Raw genomic sequence first — 18,486 nt, 5'->3', positions numbered from 1 at the left:
TGTGTTTTTTTTTTTTTTTTTTTTTTTTTTTTTTTTTTTTTTTTTTACATGCATAAAGGATTAATAAAGTACACGTCCTATTTTAGACTTCAAATGTCAGCTCCCATGGCTTAGTGGTCACTGCGCTCGCCTTGCACGCGGGAGACCCGGGTTCGATTCCCGGCGGGGTCAAGAAATTTGTATCATGCAAATGATTGATTCCGTGACTGGCTGTTGCGGGGCCCACTCAGCCTCGTGAGGAAAATGAGTAGCTATGACATATAAATGCGCATAGCGACCGGTGCCAGCATGGTAGGTAAACATTGGATGTTAGAATTATTGAGATATAGGGGAAAATCCTACAATGCTGCAGTGAGCACCAAAGTTGTGATATATTAACACCAAGAAACTGCATTTACATTTTACTTACAAATTTGGAGAAGTAGCTCGAGTGTGGGGCCCCGTTCCCGTTGGGTGGGGAATGTTGGGTGGGACGCGTATACAGGGGAGGTAGGGTGGTGGCCAGAATCCACACCTGAGAGAGGGGGAGCATCGAGTGAAGCTGTTGGTCTTTACAGGAGAGAGGTTCCGCCTTTTCCAGCACAGGGGTGGTCAGTTCTAGATCCTGTTGATTACGATGAAGGTCAGAGAAAATAGAAAAAAGAGAAGAAGAAGAAGAAGAAGAAGATGAAGATGAAAAAAAAAGAATAAAAGCGCGAACGACATGTTTTGACAGATGGTTAAAGTGCCTAACGTAATGAAAAATACATAATATTAATAACTAGAGAGACAAGAAAAAACAAAAAAAAAAAAAAAAAAAAAAAAAAAAAAAAAAAAAAAAAAAAAAAAAAAAAAAAAAAAAAAAAAAAAAAAGAAGTGAATCGAGTATGAACAGAAGTCTGTGTCGTAGCATATCCATTGCCCCTCGATGAGTAAATCCCCCCAACAGATAGGCGATAAGAGACACAATACTTCCCAGCTTCCCACATAGGCGATGGGCCAAAGTGAGAACAACAGAAAGTAACCCCTTGAACTATGTTTACATACATACATACATATCCTACATCGTTCCAGCTACATATGTACTGGGTCGATTAATGAAGCCTCGCCACCACCTCCTATCAGTATATCGTATCATTATCCTCCTATCATTTGAACTATGTTTTTGCAATCGAAATAGAGTCCGAATGTGGGAATCGAACCCGGGACTTTCAGAGGGAACTACATATAACTACTCAGGTCTTAGTCCCGAAAATGAAGAGAGAAGGAAGACAGGAAAGGAGACAGCCAGCCCCGTTCCGAGGACGAACATTTTGCGTTTAGGATAAAATCCGCCCCCGGATGGGAGTCGAACCTGCGACCCAACGGCTCGTTCCCACTCGTCGTTCGGGAAAAAATCGTGTCGTGTGTAGTGGGAACACTCTTATTTAAATTATATTGCCTACAGGACATTCAGGGGGAAAAATCGTGTGAAACTTAGGGACGGACCTTAAATCGTTTTTTCACGAATTAATACGATCTTACACGAAGTTGAATGCTGACTTACCGTGACATATGTAAATTCTGACTTACCGTGACATAAACGCTGACTCACCGTGACGTAAATGCTGACTTACGGTGACATAAATGCTGACTTAACGTGACATAAATGCTGACCTACCGTGACGTAAATGCTGACTTACCGTGACGTAAATGCTGACTTACCGTGACGTAAATGCTGACTTACCGTGACATAAATGCTGACTTACCGTGACATAACTACTGACTTACCGTGACATAAATGCTGACTTACCGTAACGTAAATGCTGACTTGCTGTTCTTCGGTTAGGATGCCGATGATTTTCTCCGCTTGGGTGCGGAAGTGTGCGGTGCTAATCACGTGGGAGGAGGCAGGATAGCCACTCTGCGTGATGAGGTAGGCGAAAATGCGACGGCCCAGTTCCGGGTATTGAGGGAACAGGTATTTCTGTGGAATAATAATAAAAAAATTAGCTTGGCTGGTAGCACGTCTGCCTTGTAAGCGCTAGGCCGGGGACTCAATCCTGAACGGATAGTGTTCGTTCTCGGAACGGCTGGCTTTCTACTATCTTGTATTCCTAATCGCTTCGATTTCGGGACGATAAGACCTTGGCAGTTACAATTTCCTCTATGAAATCTCTCTTTTTTTTAAGTTCACAGAATAGCACAAACTCGGTCGTTCCGAGAACGAACATTATACCAGGGTAATAGAATAGAATCACTTTGTTCTCTTACCTTGAATACACTGCATCCAATGCCCTGAATATCCTGCTCCAAACTCTTCTCTGTCAGCACCTGAAATTGGTAAACGAACAGAGTGAGCAATTTAATTAAATAAAAATCTATTTTGATTTTTCTGCTTTTTGGTTAAAAAGTTTCTAACATTCCTAAACTATCGCCACTTTTAGCTTTGAACAGAAGTGAATCGAGTATGAACAGAAGTCTGTGTCGTAGCATATCCATTGCCCCTCGATGAGTAAATCCCCCCAACAGATAGGCGATAAGAGACACAATACTTCCCAGCTTCCCACATAGGCGATGGGCCAAAGTGAGAACAACAGAAAGTAACCCCTTGAACTATGTTTACATACATACATACATATCCTACATCGTTCCAGCTACATATGTACTGGGTCGATTAATGAAGCCTCGCCACCACCTCCTATCAGTATATCGTATCATTATCCTCCTATCATTTGAACTATGTTTTTGCAATCGAAATAGAGTCCGAATGTGGGAATCGAACCCGGGACTTTCTGCTTGACAAGCTTACGTTACCACTAGGGCATTCTGGACCAGCCATGCCCCTCTGACGTCGATGTTTAATAGTAGATATTCAACTTGTTACATTACACATTTGCATCGTCAGTAAATGGTGTCTTTAGCATTAACGTGACCTACAGACTGGGGGTACGGTTGGTCCAGTGGTAACGCGCTTGCTTGCCATGCAGAAGGTCCCGGGTTCGAATCCCACCATCGACAAAAATATGTACTCGTTTTTCGATTGCAAATATTTCAACGGGTTACTTTCTGGTGTTCTCGTGTTGACCCAGCACCTAAATGGGAAGTATTGTGTCTCTTCTCGCCCATCTGATGAGAGGCATACTACGGGATGGACATGCTACGACACAGGCCACATGCGTCTAATGTAGCAGTTGTTCCATTGCTACGAAAAAAAAACGGCGGTGGAACACTCATCTTTTAAAAACCCAAATCTTTAAATCTTTAAAGATGTGGAGATATACCAGTGGAGATATTGAAGTAGAAACATACTTATCCACAACAGAGACGGACTGTAAAGTAATATTGAACAAGATATGGAGTAATATGAACTAAGGTGACCGAACGTATACGTGACGAATAAGTGTGCGTGAACCTTAAACGTAGAAGTTAGACTGTGAGAAGATTTGTATTTATTATTTAACCTGTTTCATTACAAATTTTCATCAGTAAATGGTTTCTTCAAATTAAATTTATCCCAAGGGCAAGGTAAACCTAGACCCTTGACAAATGGAGTGTGGCTGAAGGGATAAGATGTGTTCCAATCCACTCAACCCCTGCAATTGAGGTACCCATTTATCTGCAAGCCTGGTTATTAGCTTTTCTAATCAAATTCTTTTTCTTTTTTCCCTCGCGACCTAGGCTGGATAGAAATCCGTGTCACCAACCTTGTGAACAATTAAGTCTTCAAAAAACATATAACGGTAAGCTGTAATGTCAATACATTATAATATAAACCTGACCGATAATAATCACTACCAACCTGTTAGCGCCCAGTCCGTCCTGGTTGCTATTGTATAGGAGACTCCAATGTGATGGACACGATAGTTGAAGCTGAGGAGGAAACAGAGAAACAGAACCGTATTACCCTGGTCCGGTCCAAGTTACCCTGGTTAAGTTCAAGTTACAATTCCTGGTTCAAGTTACCCTGGTAAGGTCCAAGTGCCTTCACTCTTCATTCGTGTGATTTCGATTTTCAAAGCCAGCCTAGTTAGCTTGGTTGGTAGCGCGTCTGCCTTGTAAGCGCTAGGCCGCTCAATTCAGAAATCCCCCTGTCCAATTGCATGAAATCTGGCATAGTCATGCTCTGATGTCAGACCTCATGTGTTTGACATGTGATTTGTAACCTTGACATAGGAATATAGATGAAGTACTGGGGTTACTGGTAAGTTCTATAGTAGAATAGAATCTATGAGGTGTTCCAGAGAAGGATGAGAGAAGATTTCAATTAGACACACTATGGACCATTATTCAGACCATTGATAATTATTCAGAAGCCATGACAATGAAAAAGAAACTCTATAATAACACTGGACACTGCTCCTTTTTGTAGCAATTTCCCATTGATGTGACTTCTGAACAAGTATGTACATATACTTATCTACTGAAGTAGGTACCTACTGGACAAAAAATAATAATAATTTTGGAGATCAAAATTGAAAAAATAATGTAAAGCAGGTCACATATTTCCCTCTTGAATAAGGTGTCAGTTCTCTCAACAGGTTGTGTATCGCTGCTCTACAACACAGTGTGATGTCTGCCAAGAAATTATCGAGGGCAAGGTTTTGTCTTCCATTACTCATTACTTCCTCTTCAGGTTAGACTGTGAGGAGAAGATTTGTATTTATTATTTTCAAAACACCCTCAAGTACCTACATGATTTTATTGGTGTAGAGGTCAAGACACTTGCCTGGTCAACAGGTTCTCAACACCCAATTTCGGGCTTGTAGACATTTGATGGTTCCCTTCTTGTAAAAAAAAAAAAAAAAAACCTTAAGTAGTTACACCATAACTTCAAAATGAGTTATCTGATTTTGATGAAATTTGACAAACATGAATGTCTCTTAGATGGCATCTTCTCGTTAGATTTTGGGTTCGATTGGGCCTATGAGAGCATCAAATTCTCAAATGTTGATGTTAAAATTTCATATCTCAGCTGGGATTAAAAGCATGCAATTTGTTATGTGTCTCTCTAACAAACCATTCTACTATGGCCAGTAATTAGTTGTTTCAAAACACCCTCAAGTACCTACATGATTCTACTGGTGTAGAGGTCAAGACACTTGCCTGGTCAACAGGTTCTCAACACCCAATTTTGGGCTTGTAGACATTTGATGGTGCTCTTCTTGTAAAAAAAGAAACCTTAGTTACACCATAACTTCAAAATGAGTTTTCTGATTTTGATGAAATTTGACAAACATGAATGTCTCTTAGATGGCATCTTCTCGTTAGATTTTGGGTTCGATTGGGCCTATGAGAGCCTCAGAAAGGGCCTTTATCTGAGTGAGTTCAACATTTTACCGAGCCACTAGGGTGGGATTGAAAGCATTAACAAAGATTGAAACAGTTGAGTTATTCTAAAGTTCCAAATACCTACCTTAGCAAGTAGATCGGTCGGTAGAGCCTGTTTGGGCACTTTGTCCACTTCTTGATGTTCCTTTTTCGAGTTGTTTCTGGACAAACCCTTGGAACTTCCATTTGGGCTATGCGAAGAGTGAGAGTTTCCCATTGTACGAAGGTTCCTCAACAGGGGACAGCTGATTCATTCAAATCAGAACAAGATGGATCGCCTGGACACACTAGATTTTACACCTAGTATCACAAGAAAGTATCCTTGAAGCACATTCTGATTTTATGTTGCAAGTTGCAATTTATTGCAAAAAAAAAAAAAGAAAATTAAAAGCAAAAGGAAAAAATTTAACACATCCTTCTACGAGTTCCGTAAAATCAAAACTGGCAATTGACAACACTGCACTGTGACGATCAAATGTTACAGTGTTGCCAGATTGAAGTAGTTTTCCTGAAGTGAAGGGAAGGCCCGTATCACACGATCTAAAATTTCTAAATAATAATGCTGATGTTGGAGGTAATAAAAACACATTTTAAATTTAATTTACTGTTTATTATGTAATAAATTAATTTCTTCTTTTAACACGTTAATAAATACAAATAAAAATAAAAAAAATCTTCTTTTACTTTCTTTTCATTTTAATTCCTCGTACAGGTAGGTATATTAAAATTCTAAATTAAATTTCATTTAAAATCGCGATCTTATTCCGATATGAACCGCCCGAGTTAAGTTATTGGAGCGACGCAAAAGTGAAAATAACTTATGGACAAAAATGATCGCAGGACATGAGTTCCAATTTTCTTCTATCACAAGTCAGATGATGGTAACAGCACTCGACAGTAAAACACTGATTTCACCCTCCTTTTACACTTGAGTGTACAACCCGTACACGAACGTAAAAATGACGGCCCGGGCAGACATAGCTGGTAGGCTGTCTAGTAGTAGTGTTTTGCAAGCGCTTAAGCAGGTTATCTGATCGTGATTGCGCGGTGTTTTTCTCAAGATGCTGGTATGCATATTACACTCATTTTGTTCAAGGGGAAGTACACCTATTTTTCTTCTTTTTTACTTGCGTCTTTTTTTTTCTCAGTACAATAATAAAATATACTTACGGCTAATAGCTACATCAAGATTTTAAGCAAATAAAATAAATAAACAGTGTACCTAATTTTCCATCACGAGTCAGATGGTAATAGCACTCGAAGGTAAAACAAACACTAATTTCACCCTACTTTTACACTTGGGTGAAAATCCGTAAACGACGATAAAGATTACGAAGGCCGTCTAAAAGCAGTGTTTTACGAGGGTTTAAGCAGGTTTATTTATTTTTCCATCACAAGTCAGATGGTAACAGCAGGTTACCACTGGCAAACACGTTGTTGGGATCCAGCGCCTGTTTGGTAGACCGGTACAGTTCGAGTCCCACCTGTGAAACATGTTCTGGATACCAGTGTGAACGGATCTTGCCTACGCCGTGGTGATGGGATAGGGATCCACCTGCGGAAAATTAAGTATTCAATAGATCATTATCCTCCTATCATTTGAACTATGTTTTTGCAATCGAAATAGAGTCCGAATGTGGGAATCGAACCCGGGACTTTCTGCTTGACAAGCTTACGTTACCACTAGGGCATTCTGGACCAGCCATGCCCCTCTGACGTCGATGTTTAATAGTAGATATTCAACTTGTTACATTACACATTTGCATCGTCAGTAAATGGTGTCTTTAGCATTAACGTGACCTACAGACTGGGGGTACGGTTGGTCCAGTGGTAACGCGCTTGCTTGCCATGCAGAAGGTCCCGGGTTCGAATCCCACCATCGACAAAAATATGTACTATCAGTAAAATGGTTTCTTTAGCATTAACGTGACCTACAGACTGGGGGCACGGTTGCTTGCCATGCAGAAGGTCCCGGGTTCGAATCCCACCATCGACAAAAATATGTACTCGTTTTTCGATTGCAAATATTTCAACGGGTTTTCTGGTGTTCTCGTATTGACCCAGCACCTAAATAAGAAGTATTGTGTCTCTTCTCGCCCATCTAATGAGAGACATGCTTCGACACAGACCAGACGCGTCAATTTTTTCACTGCTACGGAAAAACGGCGAAACACTTTTTTTTTTTCATATACAAAAATGTAGAAACAATCTATTTTCATTTTCTCTTGGAGGGTTTCAGCAGTCATTATTTCCTTTTCATGTGTTTTTATTTATTTTTTTTCCCAATGACTTACAGCCGAGTCCACCACAGCCTTGAGGGTTTTGAAGATGTGCCGACAGGATTGAGGACCTTCTGGATAATGGTCCATGGTCAGTTTGTACACAGAATATAGAAGATCACTGAACTGCTTCTGATCCATCTCTTCCTTGCCGTCCGCGAACATCTGAGGAGGAGAAATTGAGAACGTTTCTAATAAAAATGAACAGTGTACCTAATTTTCCATCACGATTCAGATGATAATAGCACTCGAAGGTAAAACACTAATTTCACCCTACTTTTAAAAACCCGTAAACGACGATAAAAATGACAAAGGCCGTCTAAAAGCAGTGTTTTACGAGGGTTTAAGCAGGTTTATTTATTTTTCCATCACAAGTCAGATGGTAACAGCAGGTTACCACTGGCAAACACGTTGTTGGGATCCAGCGCCTGTTTGGTAGACCGGTACAGTTCGAGTCCCACCTGTGAAACATGTTCTGGATACCAGTGTGAACGGATCTTGCCTACGCCGTGGTGATGGGATAGGGATCCACCTGCGGAAAATTAAGTATTCAATAGACTACGTAAGACCCCGTCAGTTCCCACTTGTCGTGAGTTTCACACGTTTTTTTCCGAACACTAAAAAAGGTCCTGTACCTAATTTAAATGAGAGTGTTCCCACTATAGATGACACGATTATCACGCAAGACAAGTGGAAACGGGCCTTTACGGCCGAGTTTTAGACGTGTCGGGACATACATTATTTATTCAAACAAGGTTATATTTGCATATTTGTAAACCCTACCTATGAAATATATAAGACTTTGTTTAAAACTGCGGGAGGAAAGGGACTTTTCAGTCTCATTCTGGCTGGATAAACAAGGTATATTCTATTCTATTCTATTTTACATCACTGCACCGCACCGCGCCGTGTCCGCACCGTCACTGCTAGTTCTTGACGGTGCGGACAGAATTTCTCTGTACTGCACGGCCTTAGCTCAGAGCGGTGACGGGCAAATGTATTCTCCTATCATCGTCAAAACTATACCTTGGCTGGGATTGAACCCACACCTTTCCCGCAGTCTAAACAGAGTGTTTCAAATTTTTTCCGAACACTAAAAAAGGTCCTGTAGGTACCTAATTTAAATGAGAGTGTTTCCACTATACATGACACGGTTATCACGCAAGACAAGTGGAAACGGGCCTTCACGGCCGAGTTTTAGACGTGTCGGGACATACATTTATTTATTTAAACATTTGTTTATTTGCATATTTGTAAACCCTACCTATAAAAAATAAAAGACCTCGTTTAAAACTGCGGGAGGAAAAGGACTTTTCAGTCTCATTCTGGCTGGATAAACAAGGTATATTCTATTCTATTTTACATCACTGCACCGCACCGCGCCGTGTCCACACCGTCACTGACTAGTTCTTGACAGTACCGGACTAGTTCTTGACAGTGCCGACAGAAATTCCCTGTACTGCACGGCCTTAGCTCAGAGCGGTGATGGGCAAATGTATTCTCCTATCATCGTCAAAACTATACCTTGGCTGGGATTGAACCCACACCTTGGAGAAAAAAAAAGATGAGTGTTTCACCGCCGTTTCGAACCCACGCCCTCCTGTTTAGAAAGCGAGCGTCTTGACCACCAGTAGAACTTACCGCAGGCAATAATTTCGTCCCGGGCGCAATACTCCAAACAGTTCAGAGTCTGAATTAATGTCTAAAATCCAGACCTTGACAGGGTTCGAACCCACGCTCTCCTGTTTACAAAGCGAGCGTCTTGAACATTAGTAGTACTTACCACAGGCAATAATCTCGTCCCGGGCGCAATGCTGCAAATAGGTTAGAGTCTGATCTGGATTCTCAAAGTCTCGTGCGTTGAAACCGAAGTAAAAGTAAATGCAGCTGCCTGCATCATAAGTCTGTGTGACCCGACATGACGTTTCGAAGAATTTGATGCTCAAAGCTGAAAACAAAAGGGGTTTTGGCCAGCCTAGTTAGCTTGGTTGGTAGGCCCAGGGTTCCCGCCCGGGGTGGATTTTATACTGAAGGGATGAGGTTCATTCTCAGAACGGCTGGCTTTCTCCTAACCTGTCTTCCTTCTCTCTTCGATTTCAGGACGATAAGACCCTAGCAGTTACAGTTCCCTCTATGGAACCTCTTAAAAAAAGTCAAGGCTGGTTCCCACTTGTCGTTCGTGAAAAAATCGTGAAGTTTGCAGTTTGAACACTCTCATTTGAATTAACATTGCCTACAATAAGGCATTCGGAGAAAAAAAAAATCGAATGATTTTTTTTAAGAGGTTTGACAGAGGGAACTGTAACTGCTATGGTCTTATCGTCCCGAAATCGAAGAGAGAAGGAAGACAGGATGTCCACACGAGACTCGGGGCCCCAAACAGGCCCTCTCCAATGTGCCCCGGGCCGTTACCATGGTAACTTGAACCAGAAGATCCTCTATGTTACCATAGGCATTCCTCTTCAACCCGGAAGCTCGAGTGGCTACCCAGCCTCCTAGACTGAGGGTCGCGGGTTCGAAACGAGAAAGAGAAGAAATAAATATAGTATGAATAAATGTCGTTTCTTTGTGTTATTACTTATTATATCACAACTTTGGTGGGTGCTCATTCCAGCATTGTAGGATTTTCCAAATACATATCTCAATAATCCCAAGACAAAATGTTTACCTACCACCGGTATGCACATTTATAATTGCCAGTCATGGAATCAATCATTTGCATGATACAAATTTTTTTACCCCGCCGGGAATCGAACCCGGGTCTCCCGCGTGCAAGGCGAGCGCAGCGACCACAACGCTATGGGAGCTGACTAAGTTTTCGGAAAATTATCTCTTAAAAAGAACAAAAAAAGTGTCATCTTGGAGGGGGGGGGGGTCGAACCTTGGAAACTTCCTGGTTACCTGGAAAACTCGTACGAGTCAGGCTCGGGCTCAGTCGGGAAAAATCGAATGAAACTCACGACAAGTGAGAAAGGGACTTTACATATAGAACAACTTTACCAACACCGGTAGCCACCTACCTGTACACTCCTGAGTTAGCCGTTTCTTAACATTGATACACAAGAGGACTGTTTTGTCCCAGGGTACAGAAGTTTCGAACGAGTCTCCAATGAAGTAATAGTCACACGCAAAATCCTGAAATATTAATTGAAATTAACAACAGCCTAGAGTTAATTCCCTTACTAATAGCAAAGGTTGAGTGCGAAGGGCATCCACTCGTAAAATTTGTAGTCGAAACCAAATGTCAGCCTAAAATCTCATAGACTTTTTATTATGTGGAAACACTTACCCGAATATAGGCAATAATATATGTCAACATATAACCGCGACGTCCATTAGATTCCCCAGCAGGAATACCACCATATCTCTTCGCAATGGAGTAGATCTTGTCCTCATTATTCTTCACATCCTCAGGATCACCTAAAACAAGAAGAGCCATGTTGTCATGCAGAAGGTTCCGGGTTCGAGTCCGACCATTGACAAAAATTTGTACTCGTTTTTCGATTGCAAATATTTCTACGGGTTACTTTCTGGTGTTCTTGTGTTGAGCCAGCACCTAAATGGGAAGTATCGTGTCTCTTATCGACTATATGTGGACAGAACTACAAGGCAGGCCACCCCCTAAGCTAACAAGATTGGCATAGAGGTACTTTTTTAGATTGGGTTGGGTAGGTACTTGACAGACTTTCCGCTCGTCTAAGTAGGTGTGTCCACAACGGAGAACCAACCACCAATCCTCGCCTAGTACCGACACAAGAGAAAATAAACCATACTTATGAATAGAAGCATCCTCAACGGAGTCTTGACCATAGCTCCGCATAAAATCAAGAAATTGAGCTGAGTATTTTTTCTGCTATGATCTCGGTGCGGCGAGGGTCAATGGTCTACGGTCGTGACCGCGCACCAAAGGTTAGACACGGGGTATGGTTTACCTTCAAACAGCACAGTAGCAGCGCACATTTCGTCATCTCTGAAGCCCAGTATCTTGGTGACATACAACTTCTTCAGTCCATCTGTAAGGAGCTCCAGGTAGCCAGGATCTGGCCGGAAGAATTGGCCTGCTTTTAGCTGAACGTTGTCCACCAGTCGAATCGAAGAGGGCTGACATCTCTAAAAAAAAAAGTTATAATTGCTTAATTACGTTATTTTATGACTAGGGTTCTTTGGGATTTTCCAAAACTGACTCGAGTTTCGCGCCTCTCTCGTAGGCTTTTTCAATGCTCACCTCTGTGGCTGAGAGGTCAAGAGCACTGACTCTCAACCTGGAGGTGCTGAGTTTGAATCCCGGCCAGGGTGGAAATTTTCCGTTCCTGGATATGCATGGATGTAAAAAATGTGCCTTGAAGTGATACCTACCTTTTTGGCGATTTCTCGCAAGCACTTGACGCCGGCTTCAAAGTTCGGAAACAAGATGGACCCGAATTTCTGACACCTGGGCTGTGGTCGGATTTTGAGAACCACTTTGGTGATCACTCCCAACGTTCCTGTGTGGAGAACAAATCTGGTGTGAACATCATACGACTTTCTATTACCTACATTACGGAACTTGAAACGCATAAAAAAATCTCAATGTGGGGACAAAGTTATTCCAGTGGCTAAGCGCTTGCTTGCCATGCAGAAGGTCCCGAAATCGACGAAAAAAAAAGTTCTTGCCTTTCCAATGCAAATATTTCAACGGGTTACTTTCTGGTATTCTCGTGTTTCGTGTTGACCCAGCACCTAAATGGGGAGTAGGTACTCGTATTGTGTCTCTTCTCGCCCATCTGATGACATACTACGGGATGGGCATGCTACGACACAGACAACATAAAATAAAAAAAAAATCAAAATAATGAGATCAGTCTAAAAGTCTAAAAAAAAATTAAGGGAGGCAACTTAGGTTAAGAAAAGAGTTTGGCAAAGGACTTATCAATATTTTCCTTAAAAATAATAGTTTCTCTTGCTAGATAAAGCGCTTGCTTGCCATGCAGAAGGTCCCGAAATCGATGAAAAAAAAAAAAAAGTTCTTGCCTTTCCATTGCAAATATTTCAACGGGTTACTTTCTGGTATTCTCGTGTCGACCCAGCACCTAAATGGGGAGTAGGTAGGTACTCGTATTGTGTCTCTTATCGCCCATCTGATGACATACTACGGGATGGGCATGCTACGACACAGACAACACAAGTCTAATGTAGCAGTTGTTTCATTGCTACGAAACAAAAACGGCGGTGAAACACACTCATCTTATTATTATTATTATTTTTTTAAAAAGACACTATATATGATTTTACCTTCAGAGCCCAAAACGATGTGATTGAAGTCCGGTCCACACGAGACGCGGGGCCCCAAACAGGCCCTCTCCAATGTGCCCCGGGCCGTTACCATGGTAACTTGAACCAGAAGATCCTCTATGTTACATTATATATTTGAAAAAAAAAGTGAAAAATTTTCTAAGTCCCAGCCGCCCATATGGCGGCCGATTTTTGGTCGAAAATGTTCTATCTTAAAATACTCCCCGTGTAATCAGAATGATTTGAAATATAAAAAATTTGGATTTTTTTTTTCGAAGTCCGAAGCAACATTGACTTCGGTTGATATCTGGATGAGTGACTGTCCGATTTTTAACAAATTGTTACAGTCCTAGACCTTGGACCATACCGAATTTCATTGCTCTACGACAAACCGTTCTTGAGATATTTTGCATACCACCTTTTCCCATTTAAACCTGTAGTACATACATACGTACAGACCATGGGTTAAAAATCACTTTTTTTGACATCAGGGGATCCCAAAACGGATATTTTCAACCACTTCCCGATTTTGAAAAATTGGACCGATTGCAATACTTTCATTACTAGTATAGCTCGCTATACTGTAGTAGTAGAAAGTAAAAAAAAAAGTCCTTGACAAATGGATAGGTTTAAATCCACTAAAAGACTCACTGGAACTCATCTTGGGAGACGGAAAAGCCTGCGGCATTTCTCGTACCGCCCGCTTGTAGTGGCGGTCAAAGTCGAACGTCTTGACCGCCCATTCGGTGAACCCGGGTAGCTTACAGGCCGGCAGGTAGCGACCGCCGCGCAAGACCACTATGCTGTCAGAATCCTCGAACAGAGTGTCCCGGTAGCCCCAACCATTCCATTTCAGCAAGTTGCTCCTGAGAACAGCATATAAGCTTGAAAACGTTGAAAAGAAGTTCAGAGTTGGAATATTACGTTTAAAAAATTTGGACCGATTGCAATACTTTCATTACTAGTATAGCTCTCGCTATACTGTAGTAATAGAAAGTAAAAAAGTTCATGTTGGAATTACCTGATTATTTAAAACAAGTGAAAAAAAGTTCAATTAGGTTGGTAGTGCGTCTACCTTGTAAGCGCTAGGTCACGGGTTCAATTGCTGACCGGGGCGGAATTTATCCTGAACGGATAATGTTCGTTCTCGGAACGGCTGGCTTTCTCCTTATTATTATTATTTCTTCTATCCTGTCTTCCTTCTCTCTTCAATTTCGGGACGATAAGACCTTAGCAGTTACAGTTCCCTCATACTCTATCAAACCTCTTAAAAAAAAAAAAAAAAAGTTCATTGGTTTCCTTGGTCGGATCGTTTTCCTCGGTAGAATAATTAAATCAGCTTATAACATGATAGATCAGGGCCGTATTGGGGTCCAGGGGGGCCGGCCACCCCTCCCCCCCCCCCCTCACCGCTTAAATTTCGGTCCAGGGGGCCGGCCACCCTCCCCCCCCCCCTACGAGCTTAAATTTCCACTTGCACTGTGGGCCAGACTCGGAAAATTTGAGCATTCCCCCCCCCCCGTCCATTAGTGTTTGGACCTCCCCCCCGCCCTCGACAAAATCCTGTATACGGCCCTGTGATAGACTAGTTCAAAGGACGGGAAGGAAATCGCAACCCGGGCAGAATACAATCGAAGGCCTACATGCATATGTAAACGTTAGATTTAACATATTTAAATACGCTTGCTGCCATGCAAAAGGTCCCGGCTTCGATGCTCACCATCGACAAAAATTTGTACTCGTTTTTCGATTGCAATTATTTCAACGGCGCGCGGCGTGTTACTTTCTGATGTTCTCGTGTTGACCCAGCACCTAAATGGGAAGTATTGTGTCTCTTCTCGCCCATCTGATGAGAGGTATTCTACGGAATGGGCATGTTACGACACAGACCACAAGCGTCATGAAGCAGTTGTTACGAAATAAAAACGGTTGTGAAACATTCATCTTTTAATTTTTTACGACTTACCTCTTTTTAGGAATAGCACTCTGAACTTTGATCCTTTGCAACCTGGAACTTTTCGTTTCATCTAGGCTTGACTCCTCCTTATGGGCGTAAGTACCTTGTTCGACCGTACTTTGAGCGTGCTCCGAGAACGCTTGATCTTCGTTGGGATGCTGGGTGTTTTCCATTTCAAGATGTCCTCTCAATCCCTAAAAATAGAACAGAGGATGTTTTTCAATTTAACACACACTTTTCCCAAGGATATGTGGGTTTGGAATTTTGAATAGGTACAGCCGCAATTATTACTATTACTATCTACCTATTTATTTATTTTTCTTTTAGCTTGAGTTTATTGAAATGGTCCTCAAATTGAGGATGAAACTCGTTGCAAAAAATATAGGTAAGTAAATACCTATCCAATGTATTATTTTATTAATATTTATTAGAGTGTGCCAACATTGAATAATCCTATCCAATGTAAAAAATAAATGAAACAGTTAATTATTATTACCTTTTTTACAAGTCTTTGAACTGTGAAGATATGGGAAACAAGCAGAAAGTGACAACTCACGATTTCGACTGAAACAACTTTTTCCTCAATAAAAACTGGAGGAAAGAAGAAAAACAATTATTCAAAATGTCAATTATTCTATAGGAGGTTGGATTCAATCTTTTTACTTTCCTTAATTTATTTAAAATGATTTAATTTTTTTTAAGTCACATGTTTTAACACTAAAATCTGACCATCGAAAATTTGACCCGATTACATTACTTTCCTTCCTATAGGATAAGGAAAGTAAAAATGAATGTGTGTGTGTTCGAACTTTATGCCTGGCCAAACCGCTCATCCGATTGCTATGAAACTTTGTCAACTTATTGCTTGCACTCCCGTGAAGGTTATAGGCTATTTTCCGGTTAAGCTACGCCGAGCAAGACCACTAAATGGATGAGTGACACGAGTTCCATAAGAAATACACAGGAAGAAGAGACTGCGGAGAGAAATGTTCCGCTCTCGACCAACATTTTAAGTTTCGTTTATGTTTTTAGTTTGATAACTATGCAGAGTGCGCAGCGCGACCGTATTTTTTATTATTTTCTACAAGTTCGGCCATGCCTCAGCATGAGCTAGCGAAAATCCGGAGCGAAGCGACGGGTTTTGGCTATTTGTAAATAAATAGGGAAAGGCCAATAGATACAAATAAAAAAAGTAAAAAGGGGGAAAATGATCTTCGTTTTCTATTCTTAAATAGTCGATGGCCGTCGATTGAGGACAAGTCTTAAGTTTCTGAATCTCTTGTTATTGTTAATGTTAACTCGGAGTTCGTGCAAAGTACTGCTACACTACTCGTATAAAAAAAAAACTGAGATGCATAAAAAAGAGTACCTATACCTTTTGGGACATGTTGTATAGCAATAGCAAATGGAATTTTTATTAGATCACCAAACAAGATAGGAAAATATTTTAAACGAATGACAAACGTGGGGAGAAATAAAATAAAAACCAAAAGGATTTCTCATCTTTCGGAGTATAGGTACTAACTTGATTAAGGGGATACACTTACTTGATTTTGATGCAGAAGTAGTGATGATTATTGATGGGTTGATTACCTACTTCAGCGAGGAGCACTTGAAGTCAGACTTCAGAGAACGAGAAAATCAGACTTCGGTTTCGGCTTGTGGAATGTGGAAATTGTGGAATGATGGAATCTTCTATTTTTTTCCTTCCGGTTTCCGGCTTCGTTTTCGTTCGAGAAAACAAAGAGTTGCCAACGTACAACTTGATTCTCGATGGGGATAAAAATTTACTGCGAGTTTTCAAAACCCAACTCACTTGTGAATGGAGCGGGGATTTTTTCTATTTCCCACGGGAAAATGAAGGGAAATCTCGTTTTTTACAAAGAATTAAACATACAAAAAGAAAGGAAAAGTTAAGGGGAGAGGGAGAGGGAGGAGGGTTTAATCCACTTCTTCCATCCTAGAAGCATCCTCAGCTTCTCCTTCAGCCACAGGAATATCTCCCGCCTTAACATCATCACCAGTAGCTACTTCATCCTCGTCCTCTATACCCAGACCTAGCTTTATCATGCGATGTATACGAGCAGCATGGACTTGGGGGCTTCGTTCCAGAAAACAAAGAGTTGCCAACGTACAACTTGATTCTCGATGGGGATAAAAATTTACTGAAAATTAATTTTTGTGAACGAGAAAATCAGACTTCGGTTTCGGCTTGTGGAATGTGGAAATTGTGGAATGATGGAATCTTCTATTTTTTTCCTTCCGGTTTCCGGCTTCGTTCCAGAAAACAAAGAGTTGCCAACGTACAACTTGATTCTCGATGGGGATAAAAATTTACTGAAAATTAATTTTTGTTTCCAGAGTGAATCCAGATGACAGGAGAGAGGTTTCAAAGAGAAGATTGACTAGATCCTTGACAGCCTTATCGTTCTTATCAGCATTAATTTTTGTATATTCCGTCACAAATTTTTGCTCAAATAGAAGAAAAACAGAAGAAAAGCTCTAAAAAATTAAATTTTCATTTGTTATCTTGTTTTAAAAATTAAAATTTTCGACTTGCGACTTGTAAAAGCAAATTTTATACCATTAAAACTGCACCCGATTTTGAATTCTAGAATATTTTTATTTCAACAGTTGGTACCTCGTTTGATAAACAAGATTTTTATTCCGCGGGAATTTTGAAAAATTTACATTTCTGTGTAGTTATTTTTGTGTGACAATTAAGAGAAAGTTTTTGATTAGAATCGCATTGATAAGATTTTTGGTGCTTTTAAATGTTATTTTTTGTGTTTCGAAAGATCTGCCCCTCATCTGAAGACACGGACAGCAATCTACTTGAAACAACAGATTGTATTGCCATCTTGAGATGACCCAGCCTAAGCTCATACTACTTTTCAGTGGCAAGAGGAAATCAGGAAAAGATTTCCTGACAGATTATTTGTTAGAAAGGTAAATTTCAATTTCCAATGTGCAGCAACACCTATCAACCTAGATGTCACATCAGTCCAATGGCGGCAGCACACTTCTTTGACTTGAAAATGACAGATAAAGTTGATAAAACATGCTAACCAACAACAACCTTTAATACATGAGATCTGTTTAGACTGCTGGGGTAAAGGTACTCTTTAGTCTTATTTGAGCAGGATAAGACCTGTTCTATTCTACATGAAATAGCACCCACTATTACCATCTTTATTTTTGTAAAAATAAAACAAATTCTTTATTATTTATTTTAGAATTGGTTCCCAGCACTGTGCCATCATACGTTTGTCAGCCCCGATAAAATCTCACTGGGCCAAACAGAATGGACTTGAGATGGACAAGCTCTTGGGGGCCACCAAGTACAAGGAGAAGTATAGAGCCGAGATGATTACGTGGAGTGAAGCGGAGAGACGTAAAGACAATGGATGCTTCATTAGATCTGCTATTGAAATGGCACATGGTAATTTTATTTCTTTCTTGAAAGAAAATTTTGTAATTAAAAAAAAATAATAATAATAATAAATAATTAAAAATAAAAATGATGTTTCACTGCTGTTTTTATTTTGTAGCAATGAAAAAACTGCTACATTAGACTAATGTGGTCTTTGTCCATCTGATGAGTCCCTTGTCCTTCATCTGATGGGCTAGAAGAGACACAAAAATCTGAGTGCACCAGGCCCAAAATTTGTTTCATTGCTAAAAAATAAA

General features: G+C 40.6%; 2 protein-coding genes across 2 annotated transcripts in view; both read right to left on the bottom strand.

The window, feature by feature from the left end:
- Positions 1–5,717, bottom strand: part of LOC103510742 — a 27,185-nt gene extending 21,468 nt beyond the window's left edge. The window contains exons 1-3 of the mRNA XM_008475429.3: positions 5,375–5,717; positions 2,233–2,292; positions 1,772–1,945 (exon numbers count right to left, since the gene is read on the bottom strand). Coding sequence (XP_008473651.1) covers positions 1,772–1,945; positions 2,233–2,292; positions 5,375–5,506 — 366 coding nt within the window. The 5' untranslated portion in view covers positions 5,507–5,717. The remainder of the gene's footprint in view (positions 1–1,771; positions 1,946–2,232; positions 2,293–5,374) is intronic.
- A 2,050-nt stretch (positions 5,718–7,767) lies between these two features.
- Positions 7,768–18,486, bottom strand: part of LOC103510741 (alkyldihydroxyacetonephosphate synthase-like) — a 15,350-nt gene continuing 4,631 nt past the window's right edge. The window contains exons 4-12 of the mRNA XM_017444706.2: positions 14,806–14,990; positions 13,491–13,705; positions 12,840–12,965; positions 11,925–12,052; positions 11,501–11,678; positions 10,858–10,988; positions 10,589–10,703; positions 9,352–9,516; positions 7,768–8,100 (exon numbers count right to left, since the gene is read on the bottom strand). Coding sequence (XP_017300195.2) covers positions 7,937–8,100; positions 9,352–9,516; positions 10,589–10,703; positions 10,858–10,988; positions 11,501–11,678; positions 11,925–12,052; positions 12,840–12,965; positions 13,491–13,705; positions 14,806–14,990 — 1,407 coding nt within the window. The 3' untranslated portion in view covers positions 7,768–7,936. The remainder of the gene's footprint in view (positions 8,101–9,351; positions 9,517–10,588; positions 10,704–10,857; positions 10,989–11,500; positions 11,679–11,924; positions 12,053–12,839; positions 12,966–13,490; positions 13,706–14,805; positions 14,991–18,486) is intronic.

The sequence above is a fragment of the Diaphorina citri genome, unplaced genomic scaffold (assembly GCF_000475195.1).
Source record: "Diaphorina citri unplaced genomic scaffold, Diaci psyllid genome assembly version 1.1 scaffold639, whole genome shotgun sequence".
NCBI lineage: Eukaryota > Metazoa > Arthropoda > Insecta > Hemiptera > Psyllidae > Diaphorina > Diaphorina citri.
The sequence above is the reverse complement of the archived record's forward strand: the minus strand, read 5'-3'. Positions and strand labels throughout refer to the sequence as shown.